This window comes from Athene cunicularia (genome assembly GCF_003259725.1).
Source record: "Athene cunicularia isolate RWA chromosome 13 unlocalized genomic scaffold, athCun1 chr13_part1, whole genome shotgun sequence".
In the NCBI taxonomy this organism is placed as follows: domain Eukaryota; kingdom Metazoa; phylum Chordata; class Aves; order Strigiformes; family Strigidae; genus Athene; species Athene cunicularia.
The window spans coordinates 18,069,781-18,092,997 of NW_020799117.1; the positions used below are offsets into that span (position 1 = coordinate 18,069,781).

Genomic DNA, 23,217 nt, shown 5'->3' on the forward strand with positions numbered 1-23,217 from the left:
CCCCCCCCCCCAATTTAGGACTATCTAAATCAACTGTATTGTTCAGCTGTGATAAGTTTTCTCGATCAGTCACTTTCTAGGGGGAAAGCAGAATGAACCCAATGCACAAGAACGGGCAAGACCAAATAGAACAAGCTAGAACTGGCAAGATTGAAATTGGCCAATTTAAAATTTCTTAGTTCAAATCTTCTTTTTAATAGTTTAAGTAAATGATCTTATAGTCACTCTATAATGTAGCAAATGAGAAAAAAGAGTTTAGATTGCTGAAAGGATTTAACTTTATCCAAGGGCTTCTGTGAATTCCTGTCAGACTGCAGTACTGCAGAACAAGCTTTTTCTTTTCAATTTTACATTATTGAGATGATGTAATTTGTTCAGTTTGTGTGAGGAAGTGCATTCAACTTCACCATTGTTGTCCTTTTGTCTCAGTTTACCCAGAATCTCATGTCTGCAAATTATGTAATCTGTCATCTTTTTAGTGACTAAGATATAGTTGGTCTTATTTGCCTTATGTTATTATCACCATAGGTATGTTAAAGGCTGACTTCCTAATGGTTGAGAATTGCGACCTTCTCAGTTGTTGTCTCGGGAGCAAGAATTAATAGTACCTAGGGGAGCGTCCAGTGTTGGGACAGGGAAGGACGAGCAGCTGATTTCAGGTGCACTCAGTTTTCCTGGGCCTTCTCTCAACCAGCCTACACTTCTTTTGGCATTTTTAAGTTGTCTTTTCTGTTGTGGAATCACAGGGTTGAACCTTCACATCTCAGCTTTTTTCTCTACTGAGTGGTACATTCCATATCAGCTTCCAGACTTGAAGCACTCAGTAGAGCTGAACTTCAGGGTCAATCCATCTGGCATGACCAGCTCCATTGAAATGTGCTGTTATCTTCATCAGCATCACCATCAGCACTGAAAATTCAGATTCTTTCTTTGGCACTGATCAGAGATTCTTCTGGATGTCCTTGTTATGTTGTGGAGGAGTAAGCTTTCTAATCTGTGAAAAAAGCCAACAAGGAAAACATGAGGAATGTACCGACCTTCTCTTCCACCAGTCTGTATCATTCTTAAGACAGCTTTGGTAATGCTGTTGGCATGTACCTGTTCCTACCTCTAAGTAATTTGTATACTGCTGTTGTATTATCTTATTGTCTTCTGTGATGAAGATCCTCATTTGTGACATTTCTGTAGACAGCAATATCAAATGTAGACTTTAAAATCAGAAGTCCAGACCATTCTTGAGAAACATGGTGTGTCTGGGAGCGGATTTCGCAAGACTTCTTCCTTTGCTCCAAGGGGATTGACATCTTTGCAAACAAATCCTGTTTTCTGAAATGACCATTTTTCTCACAAACCAGTATAGTCAATAATATCACCCTCCATTCAGGAGCCATCCAGCTGGTCCCTCGGACAGAAAAGAAGTAGCTTGGAACAATGAAAGGAAAGTCACTTTTGCCCCTTTTGGGGGAGGGGGTGGTGGTGCTGAATAGCTGTTCTCCCTTTTGAGTAAGGGTCAGTGAGGAACTAATGATTCTCCTACAAGCAGATGCTTTTCTACAAACTAAAAGGAGAGCTTTTATTTCAAATATTTGTGAATACCTGAGGTCTGTTTCAGACCATCTTGAACATCAGGATTTTCAGCTTCTGTGTTATCTTTCAAACTTTGGATGTTAGCAGTGTTATGTTTTTGGATGTTATCTTCATCTGTAGATTTTTTGTTGCCTATGCAACAAAAGGGTAACCTTCTGATGAATAAACCTTTCCTATTGTGAGTTGCATAATGAGTATAGTTAACACTTGATGGCAGGAGTTATTGGTCTCTTTGTTAATAGGCATTCCATAGGGTCACAGCTTGTTTACAGCAGATTAAAATAAAGATTTATAAAGCAGCTGCATGGAATTTTACTGAAGCTTGCTTGTTGGCTTTGCTATCATGGTCTTGAGCTTAATTTAATAAATATGCAAAATCCATTTCTACTAAGTACTCCATTCTTTCCTCCCATCATCCTCTTGAGAAAGATGCTGCTTGTTAATACATTCTGTTCAGGCACAGTGGACTTCAGTTCTTCAGGATTTACCTTTCTGTGTTCATACTGCCAGCCTCATCTACTGTCGTCTTTGCTTTTTAAATTATGTTAACAGAAAGGCACAAATATAATACTGTTCTGTGTTTGTGTGGATGTGTATGGGTATGTATATAAGTAAAATGAGATCTTAAGTCTGTCTGTTGTAGTTACCAGCTGCTAAGGCTTTTATAGTTCATCAGTTTAGTGACAATGGTACAAGATCTGGATGGGAAAACAGCTTAGTAAGCAATAGTGGCTAAGTGGTTACTTTTTATCTCTATTCCAGAGATGGCTTAGAAGATCCACTGGATGATACAGCTACAGTTTTCCAACAGCTGGAGCAACTGTGCACAGTTAGCAGGTGTGAATATGAAAAGACCTGTACACTTCTTGTACAGTTGTTTGACCAAAATGCACAAAACTACCAAAAACTATTGCACTCTTCTAGTAGGAATCCATTAGAAATCACAGTTCAGGAAGGTTAGTATTTAATTTAATTTTTAGACTGTTTTATGTGCCAATAACCATATACTTGCATATGAAAAAAAGTGGTGATCTTATGGCAGATATAACTAGACCTTTTCTCAAAACAGGAATTAATGATCCAAGTCACCCTGCACCACATTTTGACTCACTGTCTATTAAATAGGATACATTGCCAGAAGATGTGTTTGTTTTAACATCTTATTACATCTTTAAATATATACATGAGAGCAGTAAAAACTTTTAATTTCTGAAAATCAACATTTTAGTGCCTCAGGTGCCCTCATGGGAACCAGCTGCAACTTGATGAACATTTTTTGAAAATGAAGATATTAACTTTCGTTCTTTTTGTATTTATCTGTCTGTAAAAATCAATGTAATGTTAAAAAACTTTATATAGCTCTATTATAATGAATTACATAACTTTCAAGAAACTCAAGTTATTTATTGTAGTGTAAGTTGTAAAAATAATTACTTCCCCCTCCCTATTTCAGTCCTCTCTGTGTCTCACTTAAATTGTCTTTATAATACTGGCTCTTTCCTAATATAGTTATCTTATGGCTGTTGCATCTGTACATGGATAAATGGTGTTATTTTGAAAAGGTGAGACAGGTTACTGCATAAAATACAGCTGTTTCTTTGCATGCTGTTATATGTTTGTGATTTATTTTGCTGTTCTTTTGTTGAGTTTGAATATGCTGATTTTCTTCTATGTAGGAGCCATTTTTTCACTAATTATATAGGACCTCCTACTTACCTTTTTATTAATTCTGCTTTCTTCCATGCACCCATCAAGTTTTATTTGGGAGAACTTTCATTAATGACCTGATTTCATTGACCAGCTGCAGTCTGAATATATATTCCATTCCCCAGTCATGGGGGGCCAAAGGGAAACAATCAGCTGGAGTCTTTCAGTATCAGTGCTCTGGGGATGGCTGTTATGCGTTAGAAAGCATTTGATGCAGTTTAAATACTGTGTTTGTTTTCTGCAAAGTAAACATTTGTGCTCATATTGAACAATAACTGTTATATCCCCTAGATATACATATTTAAATTTGGATGTTTAATAGCTTTTAATGTTACAAAATAAGTTAATGTAATATTAAGATCTCATTTTATTATCCTGTCTTGCTCTCTGTATCAATAGTGATACGGTCATGGTTTACTAAAACAATAATCCCCAAGAAATGGGTCATTAACAGTAGTTAATGATTACTTGTGATCTATGGTAATGACTGATTTCTTTGGGATTATTGCTGTTATAAACCATAATTACAGATTATTACAGCAATAATTATTTTCTAAAAGAAAAGAAGTTGTCTGCCTCAGTAATTGCAAAAGCACTGAAAATTTTAAGTACTGAAGGTGTAAAAGAGGGAAAGAAGTCATACCTATTCACTGGTATTGTGCTAAGAGAAGAGGGCTATCATCAGAAAAATAACTATGTACTTAAAAATTAGCTCCTGGAATTTGGAAGGAAGACAGGTTTTTATTTAAAAAAAACCCCTACTGACCAAAGTGGTGGCTCTGCTCTCTGAACCTGCTAGCATCACTCCACAGTTGCTTTTTGATACTATCTTTGGTCATTCTTTAGTAACTGTTAACGCTAAATTCATTTAAGGAATGTCTGTTCTCTTAGACACTTTAGCTCCTTGGTGTTTTGCTAATGATGGTGCAGTCTCTTAGTGTCCTATATTAACATCTGTGTGTACAACATGTAGTGTGTCTGATGAGATTTTCCTTGGATGCGCCCTGTTTGTGAAGAAGCGCAGATCTTGAAACAGGAAAATATGTTGGTTGTTGGACAGCTAATACCATCCTTCCATATTATTAGGAATGGAACAGGAACAATATGAGAAGATATTTAGAAGTATTCTTCATATATCTTGTCTTGTCTCAAAAGTCAACACTTATTCCCTGTCACAAAGTGCTTTCTGTTACAGATTTCAGACTGTACTACATATTTGTGTGTTATTTTTTAAAAAATAAGACTTGAGTTTTAAGATAAACCTGAATGCTTTCCTGTTGAAAGGAAATCATTGTGTTGAAATCATCTGCATGTTGTTCCATACTCTGTGTTATCTTTTTGTGTACATTTGATCTCAGCATCTTATTTATATAGAGAGCAAACTGTACTATATACCTCTGACTGAAAGAGAATTACTTACAATGTATAGTCACCAGATTCAGGCCATAAGGATGCTGGAACACCTCAGAACTGTTAATTGTTCCAGTTGGAGGAGCTTAGAAAGTAGAGCATTCTGTGCTCTCTCAGCTCCGGATTTTTCAAAATTCAACAATGCAAAACAGGAGGGAAATTAAGTGAAGTTTTATGTTGTGTAAATGTAGACTAGTTTATCAGAGATTTGAAACAAACATGAAATAAGACATTTGGTAGATACTGTGCATGTCCTGATATGTACATAGAAATTATCCAAAATAAAATACTTTTACAGTTGTAACGTGACCTTATTTGTTTATCTGTAGTTTATCCTTTATGTTAAACTTCAAAGAGTTCAGCAAACAAATAATTCATCGAGGTATCGTCTTCACTCTTGTATGCTATGCTGTCAACACTGGGTAAAATTCTGGTAATGAGGGCAAGACATCTTCTAGTTTATGTAAATATCTCACTGAGAAGCCTTTTTTGTAACTTGATTTAACTTAAACTCTTCCAAGTTGTCTTTGCTATGTTGTTATTTTCAATTAATTCATGTTAATTTATAAAGTATGTTTTGCCAAATGAAATGGAGTCTAAATGTATCTTTACTGTCCTATTGTCTCTGCATTTCAGTTGAGGAAGAAACTTTTAGCGGTACCCTGAGGTTGTAACTGACCTATTTACTTAAGGGTTCCATATTTATAAAGCAGGATGTCAGTATTTGAAAGTCTGTACAAAATACCCTACATACACAAACTCAAGGAGTCATAGATGGAACCTTAACTTTACAGAAAGCATGCTCCTTACATCGTACTTCACTTGATAGGACTTTGCCAGTGGATCTTATAAGTGCTTTAGTGAAGCGGACAGCTAAATAATCGGGAAGATCAGAAGGCGTGACAATATGACTTGAAATGGATGAGCTCTGTCTTTCACACCCTTTTAGAGAACAGTCCACAGACTTTCAAAACTATGTGGTAGTTCACAAACTTTTTTCTTGAAGAACGTGTCTGACTTAGGACATAAATATTTTCTTATGCACAAATACTTTCAGATAGTAGTTTAATATTACAAATAATTCTTTATTTGAAATAGAACTGAGAAGAAGATTGTAGTGAGTCTCAATTACTTCCTAATGCTATGATAAGTAGATGTAACAGCCCCACTGTAGGTAAAATTGTTCCATGACTTGAAGTAACTCACTTGCAGGCAAGTGAGGATACTTGATCAGTTGTGTATCTAATCTCACCAGGCTGAGTTTGCTTAATTTGTATTTTAGGTTAGTTTTTCTGTGTTTTCTTTAGAAGCATGTCCATGTTAATAGGCTGTTCTACTTTATCTGTCAGTTCTGCTCAGAATTTTTTGGTAGTTGATTTGTCTAGGCAGGTTTTAAATTTGGTAAAGGGAGAAACCTAACTGTTCTCTTGACAGCGTTCTGCAGTCTGATACCTTATAGAACTACTGATGCCTTATGGAACTGTACTGTGCTAGCGTAATGGTTTGTAATCATTACCTGTTCTTGCTTTTTAATGTTAGGATGTCTGGCATGGCTTGTCTATTTTGTGGGTACTTTTGTGGGAGGACGATTAACATACACTAGTACTGATGAACATGATGCCATGGATGGAGAATTATCCTGTCGGTAAGTATTGCTTGTTTTGAATTCTTTATTTTGATAGTTTTTTTTAATGATGTTTAGTATCAGCAGATATTTTGAATTTAAATGTCTTGGGGTTTTGTCCAGTTCTTGATTGGTGGGTGCTTAGGGACTGTACTGACTTTCTGTGGATTGAGACCATTCCACTGGCTTTGATCTTTCCTGATTTCATCATCCTGAGCAATGAGAGTAATTTCAAAACTGTGTTTCAGAGGAAGGGAAGAGGATTACAGGCAAATATGTGTCTCACCATAAGCAGTGTTTAGATATGCCCATGTAGCTACCTGGTTTTATATGTGCATTTATAATTGTATACAAGTGTTAATTTTAATAGTTGTGATTTATAGCTATTGTTTTCTGCACAACTTCATTTAATTATGATGGGTGAAGAAGTGCAGAGGAACTGATGGTTAACCACTGAAAATTTAGACTTATTTTTAGAGTAAATCTTGGAATAAAAAGGAAGGCTCTAGAGCTAAAAACATACATGCTAGTTTTCCTGCAAGTTTTAGGGCAAGGAGTGAGCTAGGGATTACTGTGAATGGCATGTAGTCCTTGTGGTAAACACTTAATCCTTGTTTTCACCCACATGTATGTTAAAATGGGCATGCATATTTAATCCCATTATTTACATCCACTAGCTAACACATGAAAAAGGACATATAACTTAGAATTGGATAGAAAGCTTTACATTTTCTCCTTTGTTTCTTGCCTTCCTAATCCACCCTGGGGCTCTGTGGTGTTAGCAATCTTCCACTATGTTTTTATTAAAAGTGAGAGGATTTAATATACAGGCTTACAGATGAAGTAGCTACTGATTTCTAATCCAGTGACTATAAATTTCAGAATTGGCAAAAGGTGAGAATAACTTTTTGAATTGCTAGGAAATTAGGTTTTTAAGGGATAGATAGTAGAAGAACACAGGAAATTAAATAATATTCCTTAAAAAAAAAGTATTAAATTTTCTTAGCTGACGTAGGCTGAAATTGATTCTTTGAAATCAGTCCTGGTAATATGGAGATATATACCAAGTAAGAATTTATGTCAGAAAATATATGTTTGCTCAGATGTTTTAGGAGAGACAGAACTGGGAAGAAGTGAGGCAAACAGTGCCTTATATAGTGCATATGTAAACTTATTTCTAAGTATAATACTTCTAATTTCCAGGGAACTTGAACAGCTCTTATCTTGCAGTTTGAGACCCATGCTTCTCAAATTTCTTTGTTTCTTTCATTATGGAATTGATGCTCTAAGAAAGAAAACATTTTACAAACTCACCACAGTATAACATAAGTATCTGAGAAAATTTCAAGTGACAAAGTAATTAGAAAAGCATTATGTTGATGTTTATGTTTAATAGTGGTCAATTAGCATAATTAGCATCTAAACAAAACAAAATCCTAGAAGAAACTCAGCAAGCAAAAAATGGCTGATGGGTTCCTAAAGAAATTATCTGTGACAATATTTAATTTGAGAATTCTTCCTGAATTTTTTTTTTTCTATCATTAAGAGTTTTTCAGCTGATATCTTTGATGGATGCCCAGTTACCACAGTGTAGTAATGAAAAAGTAGAACTGGCAATTCTGTGGTTCTTGGATCAGTTCCGTAAAACATATGTGGGCGACCAGCTTCAGCACACCTCAAAGGTAAATATTTGCTGTAAACCACAACGTATGAAGTAACAAAGCCTGTGCAGAAATTGGCAGGTCAATATATCCTATACATAAAAGCTTTTGAGCTTAGCTTGGTGGCTGATTGGCTAGGTGGATGGATGGATGGATGGATGGATAGATAGATAGATAGATAGATAGATAGATAGATAGATAGATAGATAGATAGATAGATAGATAGATAGAGATAACTTATTAATGTGTTGTTCATCTGAGCAGGCTTCCTACCATGTATATTTTTGAGTTTTGGTATGCAGGAGTTAATATTTTTTAACAGCTATGTTCATTAAACAATTTTAGGTTACTTTGCATTTCAATTTTTTATTTCAAACATTTAGCTGGGTTCTGCTATATTGTGTTATATTTCACAGCTGGGTACACAAGATTTATTCTTTTAATAGTTCTGTTCTTTTGACAGTTACTCATTTATGTGGTTTCCACTGTATCTCTCACATTACTTGGCTTTTCTGCATTTTAAATAGAGAAGAGGGAAAAGTAAGATGCATTTTTGAAGAAGCAGCAGTTAATTCACCTTAACTGTAGGGGACAGTCATAATATAGATGTTATAAAGAGAATGTCAGTAAGATGAGATCAATTGATCTTGAGAAAGACTGAAAGAATTCTGTTGGAGCCCCAAGCAAATCTTTAGCAAGAATTGTGACAGTGACTGAGATTTGGTTTTACTTGTGTAGTACTCTATCCTTGCTTTCTGGTGAATAGTCCCAATCTCAAGAATTCTTTTATCCCTTCAGGTTTGAACTGTACTTCAACTTTATTGAATGGCTCCTCACTTAATATTAAAAATAAAGTTTTACACTATACTGAATTACTTTTTCATGAAAGCAATGTGTTTCAACTGTCAAAGCTTATTTGTTATTTTTAAATATGGTGCACTGCTCTAATGCTAAGTAACAGAAGGCACAACGTAAAAATGTACTCGAGCTCCTGGTATTTTCATTTGCAAAAACTCCTAGTGATGGCAATTCAAAGGCAACATGGGCATACGGTAGTTGTTCCGATCTGTAATTCCCAGATTTTCTTTCTATCTGATTTTGAGGGTTTTGATTTTACCTTATATTCTGACTGAGGTGTAACTGTGGGGAAGTCCTGTCAATGTATAGTATGCTGTAACAGGTAATTAATTATAGGAGATTGTATACCCAAGATTTGTGTGTGGGTGAAGCAGCAGGCAAAAAACTCAAGTGCATATTTATACTTTATCACCTGGAGCTCCACTATTGTTAGAAAAAAATGTAAAACTTGAGCGGTTGCCAACTACAGCAGAATTCAATACATGTGAATTTATTCAGCTCAGCAATGTGTTTTGAATAACCATGACTGCCTCTGTGATTGCGTTGTGTGTGGAAGGTTAAATGGTTAATTATTGAATAAAATGCAGGCTAATGTCTCCATTTGATTTCATAGAATCATAGAATGGGTTGGGTTGGGAGGGACCTTAAAGATCATCTCGTTCAACCTGCTTTTATTGAAGAGCACTTTGAACAGCAAGAAATAACTTTTACCAAAAGGACATGGGGGGAAAACTGTTGGATTTTTGTGTTGTTTTGGTTCTTCCCCTGCCCTGGTAAGTGGACATGAATCAAACTGGTAGTATAACATATTCCATATACTGCCTTTGCCTGTGACATGTGTCTTTTATGTAAACAGGCTGGGAAAGTGGGAATTTTGCACGGCTTTCGTGGTGCATAACAGTTCAAGGGGTGTTTCTAAATTCTGTCCCCAATTTAGCAACTCCATAGTTCATTACAAATACATTTTCAAAGTGGTTTTTTTTTTTTTTATTGTTTTGATTACATTATCTACCAGTAAAATTTAGTTTGCAATCAAATTACACATTCTTTTTTGATTTGTTCTAGTAGGCCTGATACAACAGTCTCTCATTTGCATTGATAGAATCCCATGGTCCACATCACATTATTTTGTCAGATCTTATAACAAAAGCTATGTGTAAAGGCATCTGAACTCCCAGTTTTGATGGTTTGGTGGGTTTTTTAAAATTTTTAATAAAATGAGATGCTTGTATACATTTTACAGTTAAGAGAAAAGCAGAAGGGAGCACTTGTATGATTCTTCTGTTTTATCCTGCTGTAGCAGCAAGTATAGCAGCAGATGGCATTCTACCCTCACAGTTGTAAATCCTCTGATACTGTGTCTTGCTGGCAGCTATCTACAAATACGCAATAAAAAGGCTCACACTTGGAAGCGGAAAAAACAGACATATATCAAATGACTAAGTTAATACACATTTATATAAATATTCAGGATTGCTTGAATTGTTTTATTTACAGAGTGGATAATGGAAATTCTGCTTGCTTCAGCCATGTTGAAATAATTTTTGAGAATATTTCTTTATTTGATCATTAACTTGCATACAGAAAATCAGACAATACTTACAAAAAAGGCTGATTAGTCTAATGAAATTGTAGAAGTAATCTTCTATATAAATATACAAATTTTGTTCATTAATTAACTCATATTCTTAAGTATGTGCATATAATAAAAGCAAACTCATTACAGATAAAGAAAATTGGCTAGGTAAATTAATGCATTCTTCTTAAACAGTCCACTGGGTCTTGCTGTCGAAGGAAGAATCGCAAAACCTTGGAGATCTCTTCCATGATACTGTAATACACTTTATTACCGTTTACATTTCCAATACAAAAATAATATATTAAGATACTGTCTTTTGGATCAGATAGACCTTTGAATGAATATTATGTTTCTGTTGAATACTAGACTGGATTCACTTGTACTGTACAGCACTATTAATATCGATTGTCTATCAATACATATTTTGTTTTAATTCTGATATGACAGCCTCTGTAGTCATCTTTTTGTGGCATATTGCTGATTTGAATGCTGGCAGGGTAGTAGAAAGTATGTTGTCTGGAACACCACTGTGCTGTGCCTTACTGAAATTGTAGTCTCAGCTTCCCTCTGTGGTAGCTCTAGTATTACTATAGTGTGCCATTGTTAGCCACTACTGTTAGTGTAATATTGTCTTCAAATTTGATTCCTGGCATCAGACACGTTATTAGATAAACCATTGCTGTTTTGAATGAGACTTTTCCTTTCCAATATTCTTAACATATCAACAGCTATACAATTACTTATGTTTGAAGTGATACTAGACTGAGAGGAAATGATCACAAAGGACAGGATTTGAATTCAGAAAGATCTTCATAAGCTGGAGAAGTAACCAGAAAGCTTAAAATGTTGGTGAAACACCATACTCGGGAAATTTTCCACTGGGAAATCTCTGACCAGGCAGCATTATTTCAGAAAATGCTGTGGAGCAGTATGTGGTAACAGTATGTGTTGGTTTTGTACACAAGAAAAATACATCTTTGTGGCTGAAGTAGCAGGAATATTGTGTCAGATGCTGGAATTTCTTATCGGCTCAGTGTATTTGTTTCTGATTGGGCTTCAGCTGGAACAATGTGTCCAATTTTGGGTACCATGCTTTTGAGAAAACTGTAGAGAAATGGGAGAGTATGACAACACAAACAAGTAAGATGCAGAAGATACTGTTTTGTTTTAGTTTAGCAAATAGAATATTGGGATGCGACGAAAAAATCAAGGATGTTGAGAGTTGTTTTAGAAAAGTTAGTGATCAGATGTTTTCGGGGACCTTCAAGGGAAAGACAGTCTGTAATTGGTTTAATTTTGTAGGAAAGAAGACTTAGGGAAAGCTTTTTTAACTGTACCAGTAATGGAGTACTGGTGTTTACTACCCAGGATGCTATGAGAGCCTTTGATTTATGTCCAGGTATACTTAATTCATTCTTCCATAAAGTACAGAATAAACCAGAAGTCCTGCTGGTCTAATCTCATGCTTCATAATAAGACTATTATAAATGGTCATGGTTGTTTGCTATGGCTTAGCCAGTGAAAACCAAGCTTTGCTGGGAAATGAGCCCTCCTCTGTTTGTATTGTGTGTTATGTTGATCAACCACCGATAAGAAGTTTTTCTGTTATTTCCAGATTTTATTTTAGCCTGACATGTTTCAAGCAACTCATTACAGCCATTTTAAAAATAAGGAGTGCTAAGAGTAACAGGAATTACAGTAGCTTTGGACATGGAGAGTTGACAGAGGAGTCCAACTCATTTTCAAGCTCAAAACATGAGTTTGGTCCTCATTTATCCACACTAAGGAAAATCTCTTCTTAGTTATCCAGCCACAGGTGGGACTTTCACTGGATAGCCTGCAGTTTAGAGACAGTATCTGATGACATCTCTGCTAAATTGTGTAACTTCCCATGGCAAGTGCAAAAACTAAGTTGGGGGATGCTAAGAATGTATTTTAATTGTCTCTATTGTGGGTTAGAGCAGAGTTGTTGTAATGAGCAGGTGCTTCATGAGTTACAATGCAAGTTCTTACGTTTCTGTGGCAGGTAGACCAGACATTGAGGTCTTCTTCTTGTGCTTGAACGCTGCTTGTGTTGTTGCAGAGCGTATTAGCTAACACAGATAATAAATATAGTTCATCATTTTTGTACTTGGGACACTAATTTATGCTAAACAAGAATAAAAAGGCAGGACTTGTTACCCAGGACCTTTTCCTGCTTCCAGACAATCTGTCCTTGGAGGGGGGAAAAAAAGCAGCAGGAGAGGTTTGTAGTCTTCCCTGGAGTGGTTCAAACTGCATCTATTCCAAACTGCCCCTTGGGAGAGGAGAGGCTGCATCAGCAGTTGATGGCATGGGGGGGTGTATTTGGCTCTCTGACTGTCTCTAATTGGTACTGAGAGATTGCCAAAAGTAAATCAAGCTGTAACTTGTTGGATAAGTTTTGCTGATTAATATATCATAGGAAATTTAATTTAGCTAATTTAATTACTAAAATTTCTTAAGTTAACTTAGAATTGTATCTTTAAACAAATTTAGTACTAAGGCATCTTCAGAATCTGAAGTCCTGACACTTCTAACAGTGTTCAGTTTTTCATATCTACACAGTTTACAGTGATTTTATAACAAAGATCAGTTGGTTGAAGACTTTTCTCTTGAGGTACAATTAAGAATTATTCTAATAGTGCGCTCTTGAAAAATGTACAGAAATAAAGTTCTTTGTTAGGGGAATGCTTTTAGTTAAGTATTTTCTGACTGAAAATAGAAATGTTTAGTGGACGATTACAGTGTTTCTATATGTGAGAAAGAAATTACTAATGTATTTAATAAGTGTTAAGTAGGGTGTAGAATTAGGATAAAGTGTCTAGCATGTCCCTTATATACACTCCAGGTTTTTTGTGGCATTCTGCTTTGTACTTGTCATATTTACTTTCTACAGCATGTGGCGCTATTTAACTAAAGTTGTCTCTTTAGTTACTATTGTTATTCTTGAAACATAGGGGTCAAAACTGGAACCTGTTCACGTGGAAGGTAGGCGTAGTGTGGTGGAAAAAACATTAGTAATAGCAAGTGTGAGCTATGCTCTTTAGCAGAGCCCGATTACAGATTATGTCTGGAGTTCTGTTTTCAGTTTATATAAGCAGAGCAATTTTAAGAAATCCCACCCATAATCTTAACCAGAATAGTTACATTTGTAAGGTTAGTGTTTGTTTTGTATATTAAAAAGAAGTTATTGGTTAAAATGCAGTTAGGTAAACTCTTTTGCTCCACTGTGAAGCAATCGATGGTTCCCTGTTCTTCGTAATCAAACGGTAGCCCTTAATGTCTTTAGAGAAGCCTGGAGGTAATCTCTACCAGGTGGGTCTAGTTTAAGGGATACCTCCAGAAGTGAAGATCGCTGGCAATAGGGTGTTCCAGCAAGCCATGCTTTTCCTTTGCTCCAGCCTTAAGTAAAAGTGATAGGAACACAAGGTGGCAAAGTAGGAGTTAGAATCAGGACTCTTCTGTTTCTGGGAAACAGCTCCATGTACAAGTGAAGAGATGCAGCTGCCACCTTCTGTAGGTGCATCAGATGAGCAGTCTGGGGAATCTGGTCAGGTTTTCGATCTAGGGCAGGTGAGATTGAAGAAGGAAGGAGGAGTATGGATTAATGTTTTTTAAAGAACCTTTACAAATACAGGTTGAAGCATGAATATCAAGTGAGGGGATGCAAATGGGATTTCTTACTCTATCCAGCACGTGTTTTGTTTGCTTATGTGGTCGGTATAAAGTTACTGTATTAATATTTAGGATTGCATCTATATCTGTTTTTAAAGCTTTTAAATTATAGACTTGACATATGAGGTAGATCTGCATTACGATAAAAAAATACCTGGAGGTTTAGAATTTAGACTGCAGTGCATTTAGAGGGGAGGAAAAAGTAAATTTCCTTGCTGTATGTTGTTTGCAGTAGCTGAAGGCAAAAAATGCATGTAACCAGATACCATCTAACCACTGAACACAGGCTTGTCTTTTAATGTGTAATGTGTATTCTGTTGACATGTTATTCTGATATTTCTTCACTATATGTATATTTCTTTTATTACATTGCCTGCAGACATAGAAACATGACCTAGAAAAAAAAGCCCCCCAAAACCCAAAAAGCCCATAGTTGTGCAGAATGTGACTACTTTTCATCCTGCACAATGTAAGACTCGGAGATCTGCACCAGTCCCACTGACTTTAGTGGGGATCTTTGCATGTAAAGGTGTTGATCTATGTGTGTCATAAAAGATTCTGGGTCCTAGCATCTTCATGATTAATGATATCTTAACACTTATGAATTATTATCCTTTTCTGAGCTGTAAAATATATATGCTGTTTTATTTCATTACAGTGAGGTGAAGATCACAACACTGACAGGTGCTGGAAATTAGCAGGCAGTTTTGAAATTGTTCTGTGCACTAGAAATTAGATCTCATTTTAATTCAGCTTTTCCAAACTAGTAAATGAGGTTAATGCCATACATATTCAGCTGATATGGATGAAGAAATTGATATAAAGTAGATCAACATAGCTACAGGGCTACTTTAATTTATAGGTAAAGAGGCAGTGATAAATGAAAGTAATGTAGTAGTGGTCACTAAACTCCTCAGCCATCAGGGATTCAATAGTGTTAGCTGCTCATTAAAGGCGTTGTTGGGGTACATCAAATAGAAATTTGAAAAGAAATAGCCAACTAACCCTTAATTATCAAAACATAGAAAATACTAATTATGCCTTAATTAGCTTTTCTTTTAATGTACTGAAATTGTTACTTTTTGTGTAGCACAAATAGATAGTTATATCAACAATAAATAGGTTGTTTTAATAACTTTCTTTTACCTCTGGGAAAACTACACTCCAATTTTTAATATGCAATAATGCTTCTCTCTAGCCTGTAGGAGATGAAAATTATTAAGTAGCTTTATTTTTTGAAGATTTTACAGCAGCTTTGGGAAGAATTATTTCACCATGCATCAATTATTTTTAATTGAACTGAATATTTTTCAGATTGCATGAAATGCCTCTCATTTAAGTTTAACATTTAGAGTTTGTTAAGGAAGCATCATAGTGAGAATTGGATACAACTTATTTCTATGGCGTATTCTAGGAAAAATAAAGAGTGGTTGTTTCAGAAGAAAAATATTGTCACTGGTATTTTTCACTTCACTGGGCCAAATCTCATTTTAACTCTGTTTCATAGCTACCACACTGTTCCCATCCAGTATCCTTGCAGTTCATATAGGAAAGGAAAGTAGGGATTGACTTCAGTGGGGCTTGGCCCCATCTGGTCCTGATGAAAAGCTTCAACAGCAGTTATAAAATTCTTTTCTGTTTGAGGCAGCATGTAGCCTTCCCTCTCTGCTTGTGTGCAGGAAAGGAATGTCACAAGGAGAACTGGGTTTGTTTTGCCGAACACAACAGTTATGTTTTCTACAGATAAATGGTGGGAGAGAAACTGCATAGTGCTGGTCATAAAAGCCTCCAAAGTCATGTAACAGTCCATGCTGGATTAAATAGAACATAATTGCTAGTACAGAAATCAAAATAAGTGTATATTATCGTGGTAAGTGATCATAGTATTGCAGGATTTTTCCAGATCTGTAGAACTGATACAGACATCCTAAGAAATATTACTAATGACTTCTTTATAAACTTTTTCTTCTGAACATTTTTAGCTTTAAAATAGAGCAAGTAAGATACTATGCTTACCTCCAGAACTTAAGAGGTTACAAGGTACAAACTTACAATTTCAAGCATTTTACATACACTCAACACTCAGTATGGTCAAAATGCTTGGAAAGGTAAGACTGAAAGGGACAAATACTTGACAATTAATTTCCTGGTGATGTTAGTCATACTGTTAAAGAAAAATCTTTTTTCCAAAGCTTCAAAGAGCAAAAATGAATATTTAGTGTTTCTTGAACAAAAGATCTGCCTTCCAACATGGACACACCACAAAAGTAGTGAAAGCTGTAACTCAGACTTTGAATTGTAGGATCTTTTTGTGGGATTGGAGTTGCCAGTTTGGCTTGCAGCAGTTCAGTGTTCAGAATGGGGGCTAGAATCTGTGGCATTTTAGTTCATGGGACTAGACAGCAATTCTTGCTTAAAATGCCTTGGTAAACATTAATTCACAATACACTGTGTCTGTTCTTTAACTACTTTTAGAAATTTCTTTATTGAATTTCTCCATTACTTGGAAGTTCTGTACAGCAAAGAACCTATCAGGACATAAACACTAAGAACTTTTCAGAGTCATAAACACTGGATTCCTCATCAGGTTGAGTTGTATTCTTCATATTACATATCCTCAATTCCATCATTTTTTATTTCATTGTTTTATGCAGGAATCGGTAATGCTTTTATTGTTGGACTATACAGCAGTTCCGCTTCTGTGTTTGCTTGGGAAATTTCTATTTTGCTTTCTCTTTTCCCAAATTTTACATTATATACTCCTTGTCTTCCTTCTTTTCTTGCAATGTTGTTTAAAATCTTTAAATATTTAAATATTTTTTTTCTTAAGTGCAGTGTATTTGCTGCTGTTCAGTTATCTACACCTTTATCTTACTAACGTGATCTTTTGGCTCATTGCTCATGACAACTAAAACCTGCATGAATGTTTATATAGATATTATTTAATCACGTTTGCAATTAAAGCATGGGTTTAAGTGCTGTGCTATTTTATTTTAGAGTTTTATAACACAAATCAGGCAATCTTAAAAATAAATAATTAGCATAGTTCAGTTGTGCACTTGGCTGTAACTGAGCCTTATTTTGTAGCTGCTAATAAAGGCATATTATCATGTTCAGGCACTGCAATTATCATTGAAATGTGTATGTCCATTAACTGCAACATTAGGCTGAGGATATAATTACTGTCTAGAGCCAATATCTTTGTGAAGTTACGTCTATGATGCTATTAAGCTATAAGCAATATTTGTAAACTAATATTTAAATGTTTCAGAATTGATACTATCACTTGCGGACTTAAAAACTAATCCTACTTCCACTCCAAATTATTGACTTCTTAAGTGTTTGGCAAATATATTATTGGGTTGTTTGGTTGTGAGTATAATTTGTGATTTGAGAGAGACTACTATTTTTTCTAATAGTAAGTGCCCAGAACAAATTAAAGTGGTGACAGGAGAAGAGAAAAGCTGTGGTAACAGCAAAATGCCGATAAACCAGTGGTACAGTATATCACAAAATGCTGCAAACATGATAAATTTTTCTTGTTGTAGAGTTACATTTCAGACAATTTAGTATAACTATTTAACTACAAAAACCACTGTTGCATGCCAAGAAGAGAGTAAGAAAAATACTTTTCTAATAATATTACAAGTATGTTTTGAAGAAGAATGAGATTGAGCCTGTTCATTTATTTGCTTTCTTAAAATGTCTAATATTTATGCTGACAGAAGAACATGAAATTTCCTGTGAAGTTAGGTGGATAGTTGATTTGCAAAACTAGGCTATGTCACCTATAATTCATTCCACAGATGCGAAGATGTTTGGATCTGTAATGAAATGCCTCTTTTTTCACATTTTGTTTTTATATGCAAAATAGGCATGGTAGTAGTTGACTTTTAAGTATTTGCATCAATTAATTTTCTGTTCTATTCCCTTGGTGAGTGAGTGATAGCCGTTAGTTTGTTTAATTTGATTACCTGTCTCAAAAATGGAGATTTAGGGAATGCTGATTGGGGGGATAAACGTTAGAGAATTAATCTTTCGGCATTTTTCATCTATTTTGAATGCAAGTGTATTTAAAAATTTTTAGCACAGAGGAACTATTACATTGCTTAGTGATCTTCCTTCTGTTTTACAAAAGTAGTTTCAAATTTTGCTTTCATGTACATCTTTTTGGCTTACATGCTGCTTCTTTGTCTTTGATGACCGGACTTGGTTGTAATGACACTACTTATCTAGTGATGTGGACAGAAAATATACTACTTCATATTTATTATATTTTTTTATTTATTGATTATTTTCTTTGTTTAATAATTCAGTTATCACTTTACCTCAAGCAGATTCTCTTCTCTAAGTAACTTCTAACTGCTGGATCTTTCCACTTGTGTTGTGTATCCCATACCAACTTAGCAAGACGGAATAAACAGCAGATAGGGCATCTTGGGGAAGAAAAAAAGAGGCTATCTTGTGACTTACTCATCTAAAATATATTGGGTTTGTTGCGGTATGTTGGCCTCATATCCTCATAACTTAAGTAGCTTAATGAATTAATTTCCCAGACCCTGCAGTAAGTAAATTAACCAGTAGAGTTCAGAGCAGAGTGAATAATTCTTTAATATTAGACTATGGCAATTTTTATGACTCAAGTTAAACTTAATTATGAAATTGCTTATTGCATATTTGTGTAATTCAGAGAGGAGAAATATGCAAAATAACAGATGATAAGTGCATCTGTCAAAAAAGAACAAAACAGTAGAATTCTGGGAGGTTAGATTACTCTTGTTGGTACTAGTTGAATTATACATTATTCGGTTTAGGTACTGTGTTTGTAGTCTGCACTGGTCAGCAATGCTAAAAGGTCTTTTTGATTTTAGCTGATCAGCTGTTTAGCGTCTCTTTCAAAATTACTTAAGAACTTAAGTTAGTTACCAGCAACCTTGTATATTACTAAAACAATTCCCTAGATGATCCTCTAGATTTTCCTTTAGAATAGTGTTGCCATTTTAAATTTATATGGGGAATATGTATTTGTATAGCAGTGTTCTTAAATAAGAATTATTCTAGAGCACTAACTTAAGTTCATTTTAAAGATTTAAATTTTTAAAAAAATTTTCCTGAGAAAGGATTTAACCCAAGTAATAATCTTTCCAGGTAGCTTTATGTACTGACATTTTCTATTCTTACATGTGTATCAGATGTGATAATTGAGTAGATAAAATACAAAATTTCAGTCTTTGTGACCTTGAGGTTTTTGACTTTTCATAAAAGTGCTGTTTCTGACCTGTGTTAAAGGTTGCATGTAAACTGTCAGTCTCTTGGAGTATTTTCTCCTTATTTTGTTATAGGCACAAGTTTTGGTATAATCCAGAATTGCTAAAAACATTGTTTCTCCCTTTACCTTTTTCTCTCATATCACTACTTCTTTTTAAATGAAACAGGATTGCATAGTTGGCCTTCCTATTATGATGGTGTGTTTGGGGTTGTTTCACGCTTTTTAGACTTATTTACAAGTATTTGTGCAAAAGATCAATGTTTACCTGTTCCTTTAAAAATGACAGGTATTTGCAGAGCAGCATGTACAGAAGACTTTCTCTTCATCAAGCTGTTGTCACCAGCTCGTGACAACAGTCTAACCAGCAATACATCACTTCCACTCTAGAAGAGATAAAGTCAATGGAGCTGAATTGCTAAGGACTATTTCCTGCAGAGCAGAGGCAGTCATATCCAGGATATAGTATAAGAAACCTTTTGGGGTTTGAGATATAAATGAGGCTACAGCTACTTCCTCTATTTTGCAGTTCCTCTGATCTGGAAACTTTCCAGGTTGGTGAAGTCATCAGATTTCTGAATCAAGTTTGTTGGTTTTTTTTGGTTTTTTTGTTTTTAATTTGGACTGCCCTTGTAAATGGCCTGATAGGCTGTTTGAGATTGTCATAGTAAAGAAGATATCCACATCTTTGTAAAATGCTTCAGGATGAATTAAGTGAAGGGTTTCATCTGAGACAGATGTCATACCCATGTCCTTCCTTTTGCATCTCTAGGAAAATAACTTTACAAAGAAAATTTGCACAGAAATCTCTGCAGAAACTACATTTTGCTCAATCAAGGAAAGAGCGTCCAGCATTCACTCCTGTTCATATTGGTGTGTCGATTCATGGCTCATCCAAACATTTTGATAATGCCTACATTCTCTTTTACCAGTGCTTTCAGCAAATTATGGATCTACCCTAGTGAATTAAGCTATTTCAGGCAAAGTTGGATTTAGTGAAAGTTGTTTTCAAATACAGAAAAAAAAGTTGAACCATGAAGTGTTTCTTGATGTCAGCTCTGGCCTTTCAGTCTTGAGGATTTAGTAATCAACTGTAAGATGAATATTTGCTAGATTTTTAATGCTACTCAATGCAGTTTTTCAGTGCTTTAAAATTTCCCAGAATGTTGAAAATATTTTTGTACTGGTCTGCATAACCACAATAGACAGTCTTATGTTTCAAGTTGATTGAAGAGATCTAAGGACACTGAAGAAACTATATTTGTTAATTCTCAATAGGAATAGGAGACAATAAATAAACTTGTTTCATAGTTGGTGATCAGATGATCAGTAATTCTGTGCGGGGAACTTTTCCTTTCTCAGTTGAGATTTAAAGGTTCATGCTAGAATTGGAGAATCTCTGTGACAGAAGGGTTTAACTTAATTTAATCTTGATGACATGGTAGACACATGAAATCCCTAAAATATACTTTTCTCAGAGAATGGATTTATTGGGCTAAGAATACATGAAACCAGCAGTTCAGAATGTTTATCCAGACATCAGTTAAGTGCAGGTTCCTTCAACATACTAGCAGGATCCTTTCATTTAAGTCAGTTGCTTTGGTGAGTTTCCATTCTAAGCTTTATTTTTTCTATAGTAAGCCCAAGGAGTTCAGAAACTGAATTTCTTCTGTTTCTGTCATTAAAAGTAATCAATGAAATGTTGAGGCAAAGAAAAGCAGAGATCGCTGCAGAGAAATTGTGAGTGACTTTTATGGACATCTGATTTTTAATTGGGTGTGATTCAACAGCAGAGTCATTCACCAAAAAAGTACGTTAGGGATGGTTTTTTTTCCAGAACCTTAACTGTCATAGAAGTGGGGTGGAAGGAAGATGGTGAATCATTTTTAAGTCAGATTTTTTTTCTTTGTCTTGAGTATTGAAAAAGTGTAGTGTAATTATTCATTAGAACAGAACTATTTCTTTTTCATAAGATACTTAAGTATGTACTCAGAAGTTATCTTTCCTTTAGCAAATATACTTCCTTACAAATAGGTGGGAATAATTTTAGCAATTCTGAGAAATTTGGTCAACTCTCAATGAGTTACTATTTAAGGCCTTATTTTCTATTCAGTTGACCTAGTGAGTTCCAGAACTAAGGCAACCAGCATTATCTGAAGCTTCTGTATTAGGACTTCTGGCATGAAAGTTTGAGAGGGGACAAGTCCTTGAAAATTTGGAGCAAAAATTAAAGACAAAAGTTTACCTAGCTTAGAGACTGAAAGACCAAGTCAAGTAAATAGAGTTGGTATGAGATTTTTTTAGCACAGTAACATTCTGAAACTATTCAGGAGTGGGTTGGTGAAGGTGGGCAGGCTGACTGGGCGATGAAATCCATCTTTTTTTTTCTTTCTACTAAATATCTGGATCATTTGCACTTTTCATCCCATTTTTTTGTACCATTAGGAAAAGTAATAAAGTATTCTCAGATAACCATATCTTTTTGTTATCTTAAAGTTTAAGAAATTCCAAGTTTAACTGGGAAAATACTTTAAAAAATAATAGATACAGAGACTTTTTTCTTTGATGTGGTTGGCTTTGGTGGTCATAGTCAAAAGAGCATACAAATCATGGTGTTAGATGCTCCCCATATATGATTTTTCTCTCCAGGAAAAGGAAAATGAACCCATTGCTACTGTATTATTTCCTTTTTTGCATTGCACAAATTGGAATATTTCTGGGAGGCCTTGTGGCAAACCAACTTATCTTGGGTCATTCTCCTTAGGGAAGATTTGACTTGTCACCTTCAGATCCAGGACCACTCATAAAGGTCCAGGTGACAGGACAGTATATTTAAGTGTGCTTTCCATCCAAGTAAGGTAAGACAGTGAGGATTATTTTAAGCTATGAGAGATGAGCAACTTCATTTTAGGAACCTGTCTCAGGGTTGGTATAGATATTTTGAAGAAGCCTGTTTCTTATGAAGTTTTTCAAGGCATTAACATGAGCTTATTTTTGCAAGGCCGAACTGCTTAGGCTGTAAACCCTTTCACGTCTCTTGTCAACCATTTTGAATACATTTACAGTATGAACATGTTGAAGTTTAGGAACAAGATGTGCAGCTTCCTGTTGCTGCTATGAAAATACCTTGTTTTATTATAGAGACGTAAGTTCCAGATGTGCATTTTCTAATGGTCTAATACAGACCCAAGGAGCTCATATATATATCTATCCCATCATTTTAGACTTCCACATTTTTTTGGAAGTTGGTATAAAAAATTTCAAACTAACTGTGTTTAAACAAACACACACATCCTGTGAATTGTAAAAAACCACTGATTTCATAAACATCCAGAATAATCACTTGCCAACTCACTGAAGTAATTAGTTGTTCCTAGGTCAAGGAAGGGGTTTTAGAATTTTTACTAGACGACAGCCACAGAGGAAATAATTTACTAGCAATTGTGCTTCCTTCTACCTATCTATCTCATAGATACAGGTGCATCTTAACTTTCCTTGCAGATGCCTATACTAGTATATTACTCTATGTAGCTTTTTGAATCCAAGAGATTTATTAATTTACCATCCTTCAAATTATTGTAAATTATGTTAGTTGGAAATTCATATGCAGTGAAGTGAGAATGGCCAGTTGCTTCTTTGAATTCTCTCCTAAAACTAATGATTTCATTCTTTTCATGCTAATCAGGAATTCTGAACATGGTAGTTTGCTCTGTGTCAATCACTTTTGAAATTCACTGATAGGTGATAAATGCTGCTTATTACCTCAACATTGTCATCTTTTAGAGAAGTTGCCTGCTGAAAGTATAGAGATAGTCTTTGTCATATGAGA

General features: G+C 35.1%; 1 protein-coding gene across 1 annotated transcript in view; it reads left to right on the forward strand.

Annotated features, from left to right (window-relative positions):
- The window catches only part of RANBP17 (RAN binding protein 17), a 159,730-nt gene that overhangs the window by 15,923 nt on the left and 120,590 nt on the right, over positions 1-23,217 (forward strand). Inside the window, exons 12-14 of the mRNA XM_026858174.1 lie at positions 2,350-2,543; positions 6,244-6,349; positions 7,875-8,010. Coding sequence (XP_026713975.1) covers positions 2,350-2,543; positions 6,244-6,349; positions 7,875-8,010 — 436 coding nt within the window. The remainder of the gene's footprint in view (positions 1-2,349; positions 2,544-6,243; positions 6,350-7,874; positions 8,011-23,217) is intronic.